The sequence below is a fragment of the Choloepus didactylus genome, chromosome 13 (genome assembly GCF_015220235.1).
Source record: "Choloepus didactylus isolate mChoDid1 chromosome 13, mChoDid1.pri, whole genome shotgun sequence".
Taxonomy (NCBI): domain Eukaryota; kingdom Metazoa; phylum Chordata; class Mammalia; order Pilosa; family Megalonychidae; genus Choloepus; species Choloepus didactylus.
This window is the reverse complement of record NC_051319.1, coordinates 995,545-1,012,998: the sequence shown is the minus strand read 5'-3', so window position 1 is coordinate 1,012,998 and position 17,454 is coordinate 995,545. Positions and strand designations below refer to the sequence as shown.

The 17,454-nt window shown below is 35.8% G+C and overlaps 1 protein-coding gene across 1 annotated transcript in view; it reads right to left on the bottom strand.

Moving 5' to 3' along the window:
• The window catches only part of CWC27 (CWC27 spliceosome associated cyclophilin), a 360,484-nt gene that overhangs the window by 30,306 nt on the left and 312,724 nt on the right, over nt 1-17,454 (bottom strand). The window contains exon 13 of the mRNA XM_037800954.1: nt 13,360-13,463. Within this exon, the coding sequence (XP_037656882.1) occupies nt 13,360-13,463 (104 nt within the window). The remainder of the gene's footprint in view (nt 1-13,359; nt 13,464-17,454) is intronic.

The window sequence follows — 17,454 nt, the reverse complement described above, 5'->3', positions numbered from 1 at the left end:
TATTGTAAAATGTTCCAAGAATTAACGGCAACACTCTCAAATGAAATGGAAAGACAGAAAATCTTGGCATAAAAAAGATACAAATGGAAATTTGAGAACTGAAAATTACAATAATCAAAATTAAAACCATACTAGATAGGCCCAGTGGCAGAATGGAACTGACAGAGGAGAAAGTCGGTGAACTTGAAGTCAGAGCATTAGAAAGTATCTAATCTGACTATAGAGAAAGAAGATTGAGAAAAAAATTTAACGAGCATAGGAACCTGTGGGAACACACTAATGCTCTAAAGTTCATGTCAGAGTTCTAGAAAGAGAGGAGAAAGAGTGGGTTGAAGAAAAAATATTTGAGGAAATAATGGCTGAAAACTCCCCAAGTCTGGTGAAAGACACAAATCTAAAAATTCAAGAAACAAAACAAAACAGAAAAACTTCCTAGGACCAATAAGTGAATTTAGCAAGGTCAATAATATTCCCATAATAATATTTTTCTACATAGCAATGAATAATTGGAAACTAAAATAAAAAAATACCATTTATAAAAGCTTGGGGAAAAAAAAAAAAAAGAAATACCTATACCTAGCTATAAATGTAACAAAACATGTATTGGATATGTGTGCTGACAACTACAAAATGCTGATAAAACAAATCAAAGGAGGCCTAAATAAATGGGGAGATATAATGTGTTCATGGATCAGAAATCTCAACATAGAAAGATGTCAATTCTCCTCAGATTAATCAATAAACAATGCAATTCCAATCAATATCCTAGTAGGACTTTTTTTTTTTTTTTTTTGGTAAATATAGACAATCTGGTTCTAAAATTAAAACGACAAGGGAAAAAAAAGCAAAAAACAAAAAAAGACCCCAGAATAGCCAAGTAATTTTGAAATATAAGAATAAGTTTGGCAGAATCATACTATGCAAATTCAAAACTCACTATAAAGCTATAAAAATACAGATAGTATGGTATTGGTGAGGGATAAACACAGGGCTCAATGGAACAGAATTGAGAGTCTGGGAATAGACACAACAAATACAGTCAATTGATCTTTGACAAAGTTGCAAAGGCAATTCAGTAGAAAAGGATAGTCTTCTCAACAAAGGATATTGGGATAATTGAACATCTGAATTTCGAAAATGAACCTTGGCCTAACCTTTACATCTTAGACAAAAATTAACTCAAAGTGGAGAATGAATCTAAATGTAAAATGTAAAACTATAAAACATTTTAAAGAAAACTGGAGAAAATCTGTGTGACCATAGGTTGGCAAAGAGTTCTTAGACATGGTACCAAAAGCATAATCCACAAAAGAAAAACATTAATAAATGGGACTTCCTCAATATTAAAACCTTTTGCTCGGCAACAGACAATGCTAGTGAAATAAAAAGACAAGCTACAGCCTGGGAGAAAACATCTTCAAAGAACATGTCCAACAGAAGATCTGTATCTAAACTATACAAAGAACTCTCAAAACTCAACACTAAGGGAACAAACAACTCAATTAAAAGATGGGCACAAGACTTGAGCAGACATTTCACAAAAAAAGGAAATATGGAAGGCAAACAAGCACAACAGTTAAAAAATTTCTAATGGATTTCTCATTGTAACAAGTGAAACAACTGAAAGATATTTCAAAGCAAAGTTATATCTCGTCCCCATGACTGTCTGTGCCTATGATCACCCAGCTCCCACCCAGAGCTAACCAAGGGTAATGGTGTGTATCTACCCACTCCTTTACTCAAGACAGATTTTCATGCACACAGAATCCACAAATTTTTCTAGAGAACTTACCATATTCCAGGCAGTAGACAGGTACTATAGGAACACTAAAGCAGACAGATTATTTAACTTAACTATGCCTTACTTCCCTCATCTATAAATAGGATACTAATCCTACCTCATAGGGTTATTGTGCAATAATAACCAATTCAGGCAAAGGACTCAGAATCAATAAGACTTTATTATTATAACAAACTACTTGAAGAGACCAGGCAACAAATATAATAAATATAAGAATTTAAAAACTATAAATATGATACTGCATGATACTGTCAATATCCAAACAAACATCTAATTTCTAAAAACAGGGAGAATGCTATCTGTGAAGGGATCACAGAAAGGGGCCTTGAAAAATGGATAGGATTTGGCTGGGTGACGAGTAAGAGCTGAAGAAAAGGGGAATTTTAAGCAAAGGAAACAGTCCGAGCAAATATTCATGAGTGGGAAGGTACAAAATACAACTGATGGGTATTGCACAGAAAAATCTAAAGATGCAGGGAGTTTTTAAAGAGGCTAGAAAGAGATAAGGCTGGAAAAGAAGACAGGGCCAAGCCATGGAAAGCTCTGAATTTCAGATTAAGGAGCCTGGACTCTTTCTAGGTAATAGACAGCATGAGAGTGATTTTAAGACAATTAAATTCACAGTTGGAATTGAAAGGGAGAAGCTAAAGATACAGTGACCATTTTGGAAAGCTGTAAGAAAAAAGTATAAAATATGACTCATGAGCTGAGTTAGGGATATAGAAAGGAAAAGATAGAAAAATATGAAAAGCACAGCCCTGTTTTCAGAAGGAGGCATTTTAATTTTAACCAAATTCCTTGACTACGAAGTATTAAATAGGGGCTGATCTTGGAAGATAATTCCTGAATAATATACCATTAATAGGAGAGAAAATACTTCAGAGTACCTTCTACATTGTTATAAATGCAGCATATAAATTACATTATATTTTGAATGACAGTGTAACTTAATTTATAACATAATTTAGTGAAACAGACAAAAAGGCTAAAAGGCTAAACTGTGGGCAAGGGGAACCAAGGAAAGGATTTAAACAAGGAGTACTAAGATCTAATTTGTAAACTGGAAAAGTTAACTTGGCTGCAAGGTGCTGAATGGACCAGAGAGGAGCATGAATGGAAATAAGGATATAAGTTAGGAAATTGCAGAAAATCTAGGTAAGAGATAACGGTGGTTTGAACTAGGTGGCAGCAGTGTGGAAGGAATGGCTGTATTTGGGTGAAAATGGAAGGCATGAAGATAGTATGAGGTGACAATTTAGATGTGGACAAGTGAGAGAGGACTTAATCATGAAACAAGGATTTTGGTTTGAATACATGGATGAATTATGCATTTAAAAAAAATAAAGAAGGTAGGAAAAGCAAGTTTGGGGTTGATAAAATTCAGATATGTATACATTGAATTTAAGAGACATCCAACTGTTAAGGAGACAACCAAGTAGTGTTGTTTAGTAGCTAGCTGAATATACAGCTCTATGGTTTAGCAAAGAAATCTGTGTTGGTGTTAGAGATTTGGCAGGGAACCACCATCAGTGAACATATAACTGTACAGGTACCTAAAAGCAGATAAGATCACTTGGTGGAGGTGGAGTAGATAAGGTCATCAAATGAGGAAGTGTGAGGTTTGAGAGGAGAGGAATCCTGACATTAAAGAGGTGGAAGAAGACCATTCAATGATGGGTCCAGGGAAGATGTGTCTAGAGAGATAGGGGAAAATGAGGACAGGTTGGTGATACAGAAGCCAAAGGCAGAGAATATTCTAAGGAAGAGAGGGTGATCTATTGATAGGATCTCTAAACTGAACTGTGTCTGTGGTTTGAGAGGCATCTTCTGTCTTTTAAATGAAAATGGTGTTTGCATCTTTGGCGAGAGTACTCTCAGGAGTGGTAGTGTAGTGAATGGAATATGAGGAAGTGGAGACAGTGAAGAAAGAAAACGCTGTACAATTCTGCTCATAAGATGAGGGAGAGAGATAAGTGGAAGAGGTTGTTGTTTTTGTTTTTTTGATTACAGAGAGATTGCAACATGTCTAAATGATGACGGGGAAAAGTGAATGAAGTACAGAAAGAACACAGGAGAAAGAAGAGATAACTGAGGAAGCAAGATCCCCGAGGAGAAGAAAGCTATGGGATCAGCAGTACAGGGGGGAGATGTTAGCATTCACTGGAGCAGAAAGGAAGGAGTAAAGGATGGATGGATTTTTCTACATGAAAAATTACCTGAAAAATTGTTAGCTTTAACAATGGAATTTTTTTAAAAAAGACCATATACCAGGTTTTAAAAATATAGTGGCTTTCCTAGAACCTAGAATAACCAAACAACTAGAAAATATATGAGAAAAAATAGTTGACAACAGGAGACAGAAGAAGATGGCAGCATAGAGAGGAGGGGAAGTTAGTTAGTCCCCCCAGAGCAACTAATGAACAATCAGGAACAACTAGTAAATGATCTGGAATAAGTGCTAGGGGGACAACCATGACAGTCCACACATCGTAACCAACCTGCATTGGGAGGAATGTATGATTCTCAGCATGGAATCTGTGAGTAGAAACTGCAGATGTAAGCTGGGAGGTCCCCCCTCCCCCCACAGCAGCTCAAACTGCAAAGCCTCACTGTGAGAGAGCAGCACTCTCTGAACAAGCGAATATTCCTCAGTCCCACTCCAACTGGGTTTTAACTGGCAAACGTGGACTGCTCAATGCAAGCTGCAAATCCCCAACAAGCAGAAAGAGGCTTTTAATGACAACTGACTTTGAAGAGCCAGGGGACTTCTCTGTGCTGGGAGGTGGAGCCCAGAGGACCAGGTGCTGTCTCTGGCTGGCAGGTGAAACTGGGGGCCATGGACTGGCCCTGAAAGGGGGTTTTCTGTCCCTTTTTCCCTCTCTCAACCTGAGCAGCTCAGTGGAGAAAGCCTCAGCCATTTTCAGCTCACAGTGCTCTGCAGTGGAGAAAGCCTCAGCCATTTTCAGTCTGTAGCACTCTGACCCAGACAAGGGTGGAGACAGCAGCCAGAGAGACAAAGAACCCATTTAAATGCAAATTAAAACTCCCTAGGAGGTGTAACTTCTCTAAGAGGAAAGAGGTGGTGCTCAGCTCTACTACCCACCTTCCATTCAGAACCAGAGCCCAGAGCCTGGGGGAAAACAGCCATGGGCCACACCTCCTTACACCAGTGAGGAGCTACAGGCTGACAGGGGCCACCTGCCGGGCAGGTTAGGAAAAGCACAGTGGCTTGAGGCCTCACAGGTTGTGTCAATCTTCTAAGATACACCCCCAGGGAAACTTGATACTGAATATTTCCTCATTCTGGGACCTGAGCACATTCTGGTCTGGAAAAACCTGATTGGGGTAACCAAGGAAACCAGATGCCAAGACAACAGAAAACTACAACCTACACTAAGAAAAATAAAGTTATGGCGCAGTCAAAGGAACAAATGTACACTTCAACTGAGATACAGGAATTGAAACAACTAATAGTAAACCAATTCAAAAAATATAGGGAAGATATGGCAAACGAGATGAAGGTTATAAAGAAAACACTGGGCTTACATAAGGCAGAATTTGAAAGTTCAAAAAAACAACTGGCAGAATCTATGGAAATGAAAGGTACAACATAAGAGATGAAAGACACAATGGAAACATACAACAGCAGATCTCAAGCGGCAGAAGGAAACACTCAGGAACTGGAGAACAAGAAATCTGAAATCCTATACACAAAAGAACACATAGAGAAAAGAATGGAAAAATATGAGCAATGTCTCAGGGAACTGAATGACAACATGAAAGCATGAATGTACATGTCATGGGTGTCCCAGAAGAAGAGAAGGGAAAAGGGGCAGAAGCAATAATAGAGGAAATAATCAATGAAAATTTCCTATCTCTTATGAAAGACATAAAATTACAGATCCAAGAAGTGCAGCAAACCCCAAATAGAATAGATCTGAATAGACTTATGCCAGGACACTTAATAAGCAGATCATCAAATGTCAAAGATAAAGAGAGAATCCCGAATGCAGCAAGAGAAAAGTGATCCATCACCTACAAAGGAAGCTTGATAAGACTATGTGTGGATTTCTCAGTAGAAACCATGGAGGCAAGAAGGAAGTAGTATAATATATTAAAGACAATGAAAGAGAAAAATCACCAACGAAGAATCCTATATATGGCAAAACTGTCCTTCAAATATGAGGCAGACTTTAAAATATTCTCTGACAAATAGACAATGAGAGAGTTTGTGAACAAGATACCTGCTCTACGGGAAATGCTGGGGGGAGCACTACAGACAGGTAGGAGGGGATGGGAGTGAGAGGTTTGGAATACAATCTTGGGTGATGGTAGCACAGCAATGTGGGTGCACTGAACAAAGATGACTGTGAGTATGGTTGAAAGAGGAAGGTTAGGAGCATATGGGACACCAGAAGGAAAGAGGAAAGATAAAGACTGGGACTTGATAACTCAGTGAAACCTACAGTGCTCAACAATTGTGATAAAATGTACAAATATGTTTTTGCATGAGGGAGAACAATTGAATGTCAATCTTGCAAGGTGTTAAAAATAGGGAGGTATTGGGGAAAAATACAATCAAGGCAAACTAGAGACTCTAATTAACAGAAACATTGTATTATGCTTCTTTTAATGTAACAAAGGCAATATACCAAAGCTAAAGGCATATAAGAGGGGGACATAAGGAAGGGGTATGGGACTCTTCACACTGGTAATGTTGTCTGACTCTTTATTCTACTTTAGTTTAATGCTATCTTTCCTATTGTTGCTTCCTAGCTGTTGTATTTTTTTTTTCTCTTTTTCTTTTTCTTTTCTTTTTCTGCCTTCTTTGACTCTTCCTCCTGCTTTGTGTAAGAAGTAGAGATGTCCTTATATAGATAGTGGAGATGGTGGTGAAAACATAAATACTTGACTATACAGTGAACCATCAATTGTTTACTTAGGACGGAATGTATGGTGTATGAACAAAATCATCTTAAAAAATGGGTTGATGAAGAAAACTTGAGGACACTATATTGAGTGAAATAAGTTAGACGCATAAGGACAAATATTGCAGGGTCTCACTGATATGAGCTAATTACAGTATGTAAACTCATAGACATGACATATAAGTTACCAGGGTATACAATGAGGTTAAAGAATGGGGAGCGTTTGCTTATTATGAGCAAAATGTTCAACTAGGTTGAACTTAAATGTTTGGAAATGAATGGAGGTGATGGTAGCACGTTGTGAGAATAATTAACAGTGCTGAATGGTGAGTGAATGTGGTGGAAAGAGGAAGCTTAGAGTCACGTATGTCACCAGAAGGAAAGTTGGAGGTTAAAAGCTGGGAATGTCCAAAACAGGGAAACTTGTGGTAGGTAATGTCCGTGATTAACTGTGCAAATATTAGAAATCTCTTTCATGAACTAGAACAAATGTATGACACTGTAACTAGAAGTTAATAATAGAGGGTATATAGGGAAAAAATATACCTATTGCAAACTATATACTACAGTTAGTAGTATTTTAATGTTCTTTCATCAACGATAACAAATGTACTATACCAATACTATGAGTCAACAAAGGAGTGGGGATGGTTAGGAGTATGGGAGGATTTGAGTTTCCTTTGTTTGTCTTTATTTCTTTTCTGGAGTAATGAAAATGTTCTAAAAATTGAAAAAAAGATTAATTGTGGTGATGGATGCACAGCTGGATGATCGTACCAGGGGCAACTTGATTGTACACTTTGGATCTTTGGATAAATTGTATGGTATGTGAAGAATCTCAATAAAAAAAAAAATAGACAACAGCATCAAAAAAATGTAGAGTGCCTGGGAATAAACCTAATGAAAATGTGCAAGACTTTAGTTAAAAAACTATATAATGTTCTCTCAAAGTAATTAGAAGAAAATCAGATATAAAAACCCAAAAACCATAAAGAAAAAGGTTGATAAATTTGAATAAAAACTCAAAACTTCTGTAGGTCAAAAAACAAGTTTGAAAGATAGGTCATAGATTGGAACAAGATAGTTATAACACCATTAATGAAAGATTAGAATCTAAAAAATATAAAAACTACAAATCTCTCAACAGTAAAAGAATATATTTAAGTAATACTGTGTAAGTGAAAAAACTTATAAAAAGTAAACAATAACAATAAAATAAAATGGCATGCCATAGCACCTTTCACAACAGTTAAGGACCAGTAAGAGGTTGCTGTGGGGTTGGTAAAGATTGTCATAGCAGGTCTTGGCCGATGATGAGAGGCAGATTTTAATTTAGAAAGTATTGGAGACTGCCTGTGGGTCTTTTGGATCGCAAATTGGGACTAGGAATAAAGCTTCCCAGGACCCATAGATTGGGTCAGAACCTCTGATAAATAAGGACTACCATGACACACACAATGATTAGAGATGTCTTTGCCCAGCAGTTCTCAAAGCGTGATCTGCAAGGTCAAAATTATTTTCATATAAATACTAAGACATTATGAGCTTGTATCATTCTCATCTTCTCATGAGTGTACAGTGTAATTTTTCAGAAGATACATGATATATAATATCAAAATAGTCTGGATGTAGAAGCAGATATGAGAATCCTGTTAAGCCAGACATTCAAGATTTGCAAAACATGTCAAACAATGTCACTTTCTCACTAAATTTTTCTGTGATGGAAAATATAATTATTTTTCACATAAAATGTTATTTATGTTAACATGTTATGGGTTTATTATTGTTATTTTTTAGTGATTTAAAATTTCTTACTTTTAATTTCTATGAGGTAAATATCAATAGTTTTATTCCACATAAACAAAAGCTCTTTTAGGTCCTTAATAATTTTTAAGAGTGTAAAAGTGCCCAGAGACCAAAAATTTATGGACCTTTTCTCCTGCCTGATGCTAAAGGGTGTCATTTTGCTAATCAGGGCCTTGATGTTCTCATGGACGCAGTCCTTAGAGCTATATTTGTGATTGTCTACACCAATCTATTACCCTTGCCTGGCAACGTCCTCTTTGAATGAAGTGGGGAGTATAATCAAAATATCCAGTTGTTGTCATTGCACTTTCACTCAATACACGACTGGACCATATACAAATCATAGTATGTGTTACATATAAAAGGTGTCTAAAGCTTTGCCAATATGAGCAATGAGAGGAAGCTAAGTCCTTTAATGGTATCTTATAATGAGTTCTCGGTGCATCTAGCAGTCAATATTCATTTTTCCATCTGCATTATTAAAATTTCACTGTTTTGGATAATCAGTACCATTAACTGTACATGAGTACCATTAATTCCAGAGGAAGGCTTTAAAACTTCTGTGTTGCAAATCTTGGTTCTCAGAACTCTAATCTCTATTAGAAACAAAGTGGCTGACTGATGGATAAATCTGATTTCTAACACAAGCCAAGGTGCAGTAATAAAACTGAAAACAAAACTAAACAAAACAAAACACCCCAAACAAAACCAAAACCATATCCAGAAATTTTGACCATAGGCTTGTTTTTGGAGGGGAGTTTTTCAGAAATAAGAACAGGACTAGTTCAAAGTTGATCCTCTTGAGAAGAGGAGTTATGTTAACACTTGTACCAGTTTTATTAAAAACAGAAGCAAATGAATTTGTATTTGTATTTTAAAAAAATTTACAATGTCTAAGTATTTCTTCTAAAATGCAACTCTTTTTCACTAAGCACTGCAAATCTTAGTTAATTCTTGGGATTGTAACAAAACTAAAGGCAAGTCTTAAAAATGATATTTACTTGTAATTATAAATTGGAATGACACTTTGGGAAGGCCATTTGAAAATATTTAGCAGAAGCTTAACATGCATACTTACTGACTAAACAATTCCAGTTTTAGAAATTTATCCTGAGAAAATACGCATTGATTTCTAGATACAAGGATGTTCATTACAGCAGTATGAACCCATTTATGTTTAAAATATGTAAGTACATCTAAACATCTGGAAGGCTATATGCATGTATAAATTAATAGTATTTATCTTTGAATTGGAGTCACAGGTGATTTTTATTTACTTTTCTTTGGGTAGTTCTGTATTCTGATTTTTCTACAATGAACATCTCTTACCTATATAATAAAAATAATTATTGAAATATTTACTTTGGAAAACCAAGCAATTGTTAGTATTTTGCTAATTCTTATAACATACTGAACTGTATGTACTAGGAAGGAAAGTAGTGGAGGGGAGAGATAGAAGGAGAAGGAGATGAAGGCAGACACACTGTTATATTGTTTATTATTTTAATCACGCATATTTGCTGTAGAGTTTTAAGTTAATCAAGATTTAACAATCCGGAAAGAAATTTTCAGTGGAACATAGCAGTGAACAGTTAACATTCACAAGACTGCAGTCTTCTCATAGATTTAATTTCTTCTGTCTCCTTGGAGATGCTCATTTTGTTGTATAAGGAGCAGGTGGCTTTTTTTTTTTTTTTTTTTTTTTTAAACTCTCAAACTCTTTTGGGAGATAACCAAGCTTCATCTAACTAAACCCAAACTGGCATATGGACTCCATCCACATGGTCATATGAATCCTTTGGCTGATGCCTCCTTCCATGTGTCTAATCTGTTTTATAAAATCCATGCTTGAAGTATTCTACAGCTATATGAGTTTGTAATGCTGTGGGACTAAGGAATGTAGTGGCAAAGAGGCTATTCTAGCTGCTAAACTAGAATCTGGTGCCCATCACTGCCACCAGATATTGGCAGTATATATCCCAACAAAGGAAGAATTCAAGTAATTTTGAGTGAAAAATCTGTATCATGCATTTCAACTTAGATCTACTAATAACACACTTCTTTAAATGCCTTGTTAGACAGTGAAATCTGGGACTAATTATCAAACACCATACATACTGTTTACAATAGAATCATATTTCTTTTCTTTGTCTCCCCCTTCCACCTATTTTTTTTTTTTTTTTGCATAAAAAATAGAATGCTGCTGAATGGTACCCAAATGTCTGTTGTATACCATGCCAATACAGCAGCTCAGCCAAAAATGCAAACAGAATAGTTTGCCAAGTAAAAGAAAACATAACAAATTGGTAATGGTTTCTATCTTGACAGAAAATGAAAATGATCCCTCAATGTGTGGCCACTCATGTGGACACATAAAAATGTCTGAGAGGCAATCATTTTACCTCAGATAACAGACCCTGACAGTGTAATACAGCACACTGGCTGACTTTCACTTCTTAGAAAAGCAGCAACTGTGACCTACAAAACAGTCTGGGAACCGTGTAATTTATGCATAACACACATGCACATGCCTTGCACTCATAATATTTGCTATAAATCATTTTGAATACAGGACTTCTTTTTTGGGGGGGAATATATTTTATGAGTGAGGATCTAAATCACCAGAGATTTGATAAAGCTGAACAGGTTTATTTATGAACAGAAATGACACTGTTCTTTATTAGGTTACAAAAATTCAATAGTCTATATTGCAATAAAAGGCATTATATAGGGATCCCATGTATTCTATACGATTCTGCATAGTCAGTTGAACACTAAAGGAATTGTTATTAAATTCTGGATAAAACAAACCAGAAAAAAAATTCTGGAAAAGCAGGGCATACAGCTCTGACCCTGTTTAGGAGACCTCTACTGAAAGCAGAAATGAACTAGCCCACTGAAGACCTGATAATAGTTCCTTTAGCTTATTTTCCCTTCTTACTTTTTTTCCCCAGATGGAGCACTGGCCAACATCATTGAGCATTACTCTTCTTCTCCCTGTCTGGTGAAGTTTCCCTTTTTTCCAATCCTCTGATGAGGATGTTAGACAAAACACTGATTGTATTGTGAAATCACATAAAAAAAAATGATGCTTAAAAAAAGACATAATTGGTTTATTAAGCCAATGAAGAATTCAAAATGAGAGATTACTGAACCAAGGGGCTAGGAGGAATCTTGGGAAGTTAGTTTTGCCAAGTTGGAAGTAAATTTGAATTCTGTGGGTTATGCATTTCAAATAAAACTTCTGGGGTTTGAATTTGCTGGTGACTTTCCTGTTCAATAAAAAAGGACTTAAATGGTTTATAAAAAGGTTAAAAAAACTTATTGGGCATCAAACTCTCTTTCAAAACACCATCTTGATGAGTTAAGTATAAATGAATCAGAAACACATGGATCATATTTCCTTAAAAAATGCATATGGATTCAAAAATAAGGGGAAGAGGATTTGGCAAGTTTTTTTTTTTTTTTTTTTTTTTGTGGTGGCTGAACCCAAAACATTTCAAAGCTATTTTGAGACATTCAAGGAACCCAAAATAAAACTAAACCTGTCCAGTTATATAAAAAACAGAAAGTTCTTCTATGCAATGCACATTTATCTCTGAGTCAATCAATACTTACTAGGCCTTCACCTTTGGCACCTTCTGCCTTCAAGCAACTTTGGATTTTAAGTATCAACAAATATACGTAAGTAGAATACTATTAAAAGAAATCTCGGATTTTAAGAAAAATTGGCATATATGCCCCATATCATATGGAAACTATAAATTAATTGAGAATATATACAAGTGCTTTCAAGGTCCTAGGTTAGGCAGGATTCATTCCATTTAAATCATCATCCCCTCAGCCCTTTGATTAAAGCAATATACAGTTGCAGAGTATTACTTATTTAAATGTTTTCTTAATAAGCATTTTTATGTCTTTTTTTAATGTGTGTTCCAGTCCTCCTTCCTCCACCCTCTAGATTTGTGAGTGCTTAACAAATCTTGCTGACTGGTTTCCTGGAGATTGGGAGTGTTGAACAGAGTTTTGAAATAGGGGAGAGACACTGTTTGGCAGAGAGGAATGAGACTATGATTGTGGGTTTGGGTAATGGCACATGTGATGGTTCAGAGGATCCAGAGGGTGAGTCATGTGTAGGGGGTGATAAACTGGCTTGCTTGCAGCAATGTGCCTGAGCCAGGGTGTAGTAGGAGGTGGGGGCAGTTAGGTGTGGAGAGGCCTAATATACTCCATGTGAAGTCAACTTGAGGATAGAGGAGTATGATAAGGGAAAGCACAATTCTTATTCTTTTCTTCTTCTTTTTTTTTTTTTTTTTTTGGCTAGTATATGATAAATTCTAAGTACAGGACATGTAGATGTCAGTAATTTTCTTATGTGTCTTAAAAAGCTGAAAAAATATCCAAAGACAAAGTGAAATTAACTTAGTACCTGTTGCTAGGAACCTGTAGATCAGAAATTTAAAGAAGAACTTGGTAGGATTATGAAATTAATTACTAAAATATAAGAAATTAATACCCTCAAGTTTGTTTTCTAATCATTTAACATGAGTGCATCTTACCTTTTCCATAATATTAGGTGACTTAAAGCAGGGATAATGTCAAATATTTCTTGTGTATTCTCCACTGGTTAGCATAATACGGGGAATATAGCAAGCATTCAATAAAAAAAGAAATGAAGTAAAAGGGTGATAAAGAAATATACTGATGACAGCAAGAAAGAAGATAAAGCATGAAAAAAAGGATGATATGGTAGAAACACCCCAACAGTGTCTCTGCTCTGAGTCCATTTGCTTAAGGTTAATATAAAGAAATCAAAGGCCTTACCACCCTTCGTCGTCTTCTACTTCTGTTTCAGAAATGTCATTTTCAGGAGTTTCAGCAATTGCTTGAGTGAGTTTAGATTTAAACTGGTTGAGCAGTGCAAGGGTCTGAAATAAAAATTAGACTGCTAAGTTTTCTAATAAATATAACTTTCAAGGAGACACTTAGATTTGGTAGAAAAGAAAATTTCCTACCAGGCTATAAAACCTGGATAAATAAAATTTGGATAAATGTCTGATTTTGGAGAAAAATAACAAAACTGCTTTTGAATTGCAACAGTGATATTCACAAGCTTTGTCATCATTCTGTTATATTTTCATTGACAGTTTTCCTCAGAGATTTGGGAAACTTACATTTGTTTATATAAAAGATGCTTAAACTTTAATATACATTCGTATTAAGTTTTCAATTCCACAAGACAGGGAGATAATTCACTAAGATATGTGAAATAAAAAAAGAAACACCAATAATAGATAGTATTTTTCATTTAACAAAGTTCCAAAAACATAAAAAAAAAAAAAATCTGAAAAAAAATCAATGTGGGGAAGATGGAATGAATACATTAACTACTATGGCTGGAAGATGGGTAAATTGGAATAGCTTTAGAAAGTTATTCAGCAATACATATCAGAAATTTTAACATGATCATTCCCTTTGATTCAATAATTCCAATCCTGAGAATATTTTGTAGAAAAATAATATGAAATGCAGAAAAGGACTTATGTACAGAATGGTCACTGCAGCATTATTTATATAAGTCAAAAACTGGAAACATGTAAATGCCTATCAATAAAGAAACATAAATTCAGTAAAAAAAAAACAATGAATATGTTAATATACTGCTATTAAAAATTATATGAAACATTTTACTATATTATGTGAAGGAAGTTGGATATAAATATTGTGTTGGGTATATTTAAAAAACAGAAAAGGAACATTCCTCTGAATTCTTGTTTGGTTCCCATGCCCTTTGTGGGGAAGAGAAGCAAGAAGAGCCTCCAGTTCTGTAATCACATTGTCTCCTGATTATACCTTAACAGTTTACTCTAGAATTTGGGCAAAGAACAGGAAGTTAGAATAAAGTTTTTCTGTTCTACAGAGTTTAAAGAGTACATTATTGTGAAATGAGATAAAATGCTACCTGTTTAACAAATTGAGTGCTCAATCAAGACTGATACTTTCAATGCCATAAAAAAAAAAAAACCATTTCATAAGGAAAAAGACGTGTGATACTTCAACATGTGAGTAACAGGGACAATAAGGAGTACAATAAATTGCCAGGCAACAGAATTACTCTAGGGAATATAATTAAGACCACAGCTTGTGAAAAAAATTAAGTTTTGGTGATTTAGAACTTCAGCTCAATAAACACAGGTGGTGTCAAAATAACTGCAAGAAACAGAGGCAGTATTGCTAAAATACAAGAGTGTAAAGTGCCTTATACATTTCTGCAAAGTTTAATGCCCATATGTCCTACAGCTTAAAATATATACATTACCAAAGTTACTGAATGAGACGAGTTTTTGGGAAAAACTATAAGGTCTTACAGAATATCTTCATACGAATTTGGAGGGTACTTAGTATTTGGGTTTAGGTATTCGTACCTGCTTCTAAAATAGTAGTTATAGGACTAAGCTCTTCCAACAACATTGAAAGATAAAGAAAGCACCCTTGTTTTAAACCTTATTCATTAAAAAAACAAAAAAAACCCCAAAAAACTGCTTACAAACTTATTGTATTTGTTTTATAATTAATTTTTACAATTAATTTCATTTACAATGAAAACATTGTTGACATTTTAGTACATATGCTTCATGGCTTTTAATGTGTGCTTTTATGTGTGTATGTGTATGTATATCTACATATATATCTATATTGTATATATCTATATCATATATATCTCCATACACTTCTCTCCTCTCAATGTAAACCTCATCAACATTTTTAAGGTGAAATTCACATAATATAAAATTAATCATTTTAAAGTGAACAATTCAGTGGCATTTAATATACTTATAATGTTGTGGAAACACCACCTGTACCTAGTTTTTAAACATTTTCAGAACCCCAAAAGGAAACCCTGTACCCATTAAGCAGTCACTTCCCATGTCATCCCCCATGACCCCCTACCCCTCTACCCCCCACCCCAGGTCCCTGGTAACCACTAATCTGCTTCCTGTCCCTCTGGATTTACCTATTCAGGACATTTCATATCAATGGAATCATACAATATGTGAGCTTTTGCATCTGGCTTCTTTCACTTAGCATAATGTTTTTGAAGTTTTTAATGGTTGACTCTTGCACACTTGAAAAAACATAACTTCTCAGTGGAATGAATTTTTAAAACTTCCTAGAAAATTACACTACACCTGGATCTTTCTCCTTAAATTTAAAGTGGCAAGGCAGTCTGATCTTAGAACCAATTAATGTGCTACTAGCATTTACTCAAAGAAAGGGGACTGTGACAAAGAAAAAACACCCCCTTGGCTCTTTTTAGCTTCTCCTATATTCAAGACCAGACTTCGTCTAGCTGTATTGTAAAGGCAAGAGAGGACACTGGGCAGAAAAGAAAGAATCACAAAAATAATGGGCCCATTATAGGCTGAAGATAGTGTCTGCATGGAGGCATTTCTGTTTGGCATCAACAAGCTCGGTCTTCTGGTTTTTGTTGAAGGAATGAATGGCCAACCACTTACAGCATGGCACTTCAGCACAGTGAGAGTGTAACTGGCATAGAGAAGCAGTTCCTAAGGAGCCCTGCCTTGGCAGACTCTGCATGCCCATGTATACATAAGAGTGTCTTAACTGCCCTCTGTGCCTCTAGTCCTCCCTGGGGCCAGTCCATTCTGCAAACCACATTATGTCACTTCCTTACATCAATAACTTCCCATTTCTGTAGGGTAAATCTAATTGTATGAAGGTGGCTCCTGCTTACCTATGTGGCCTCATCTCTTTCTTTTGGTTTATGTTCCTGTAATACTTAACACCTTTTGGTTCTTTGTAAACAGATCAAAGAGTTCACATATACTGTTCCTTTTGTCTAGCCACATCTTCCCTTCCCTTCATCTGGCTATCATCCCTTATTCAACCTGCAAAGCTCAGCTGATAAATCTTTCTTTAGGGAAGCCTTCCCAGATTCCTAGACCATATAAGGTTCTATTGTTACACATTTACATGGTTCCCTGTATATAATGCTCCCTTACCCTGTCACAATGTTCTAATCCCCATTTTATTGGTATTACTTGTTTGAAATTTTCCATGATGGATCATAAGCTCTGAGAGGGCAGAAATGTGTCCATCTTCTTTACAACCAAACACGGTGATGAGCACATGGTAGGTTCTTAACAATTATTTGCTGGGGGTGGGGGGTGGAGAGAGAAGAATGCATGATTAAGAGAAATTCTTAGCATCTTCAGTAGCGTATTCACCAGAGATGCTATTCAGAGGACTTTGTTACTCCATGACAAGTTAATATACTTTTTCTTAATTTTATTTGATGTGCCTTTCCTTCCAAAACTGCATATAAGCTAGTTCTCTGTAATTACAATTTCCTATACCTAACTTCTTGTTGAACTTTCCCTATGATTATTGTGGTTAGGTTCACGTGTCAACTTGGCCAGGTGATGATACCCAGGTGTCTGGTCAAGCAAGCACTGGCCTAACCATTACTGCAAGGACATTTGTGGCTGGTTAGTAAATCAGAAGGCTGGTCTATTAAATCATCAGTCAATTGGCTGTAGCTGTGACTGATTACATCAACAAAGGGTGTGTCTTCCACAATGAGAGAATGCAATCAGCTGGATTTAATCCAATCATTTGAAGACTTTTAAGCGAGGCAGATAGAGGACCTTCACTTCTTTGGCTAACCAGCGAAGCATTTCCTGAGGAGTTCATCGAAGTTGCCAGTTTGATCCTGAGGAGTTCATCGAACATCTTCATTGGAGTTGCCAGTTTGCTGCCTGCCCTATGGAATTTGTACTCATGCGTAGCCACACTGTGTAACACACTTTTATAAAATCTTATATTTATAGGTATCTCTTGATTCTGTTTCCCTGGAGAACCCTAACTAATACAACTTGGTACGGGGAGTGGTTCTTG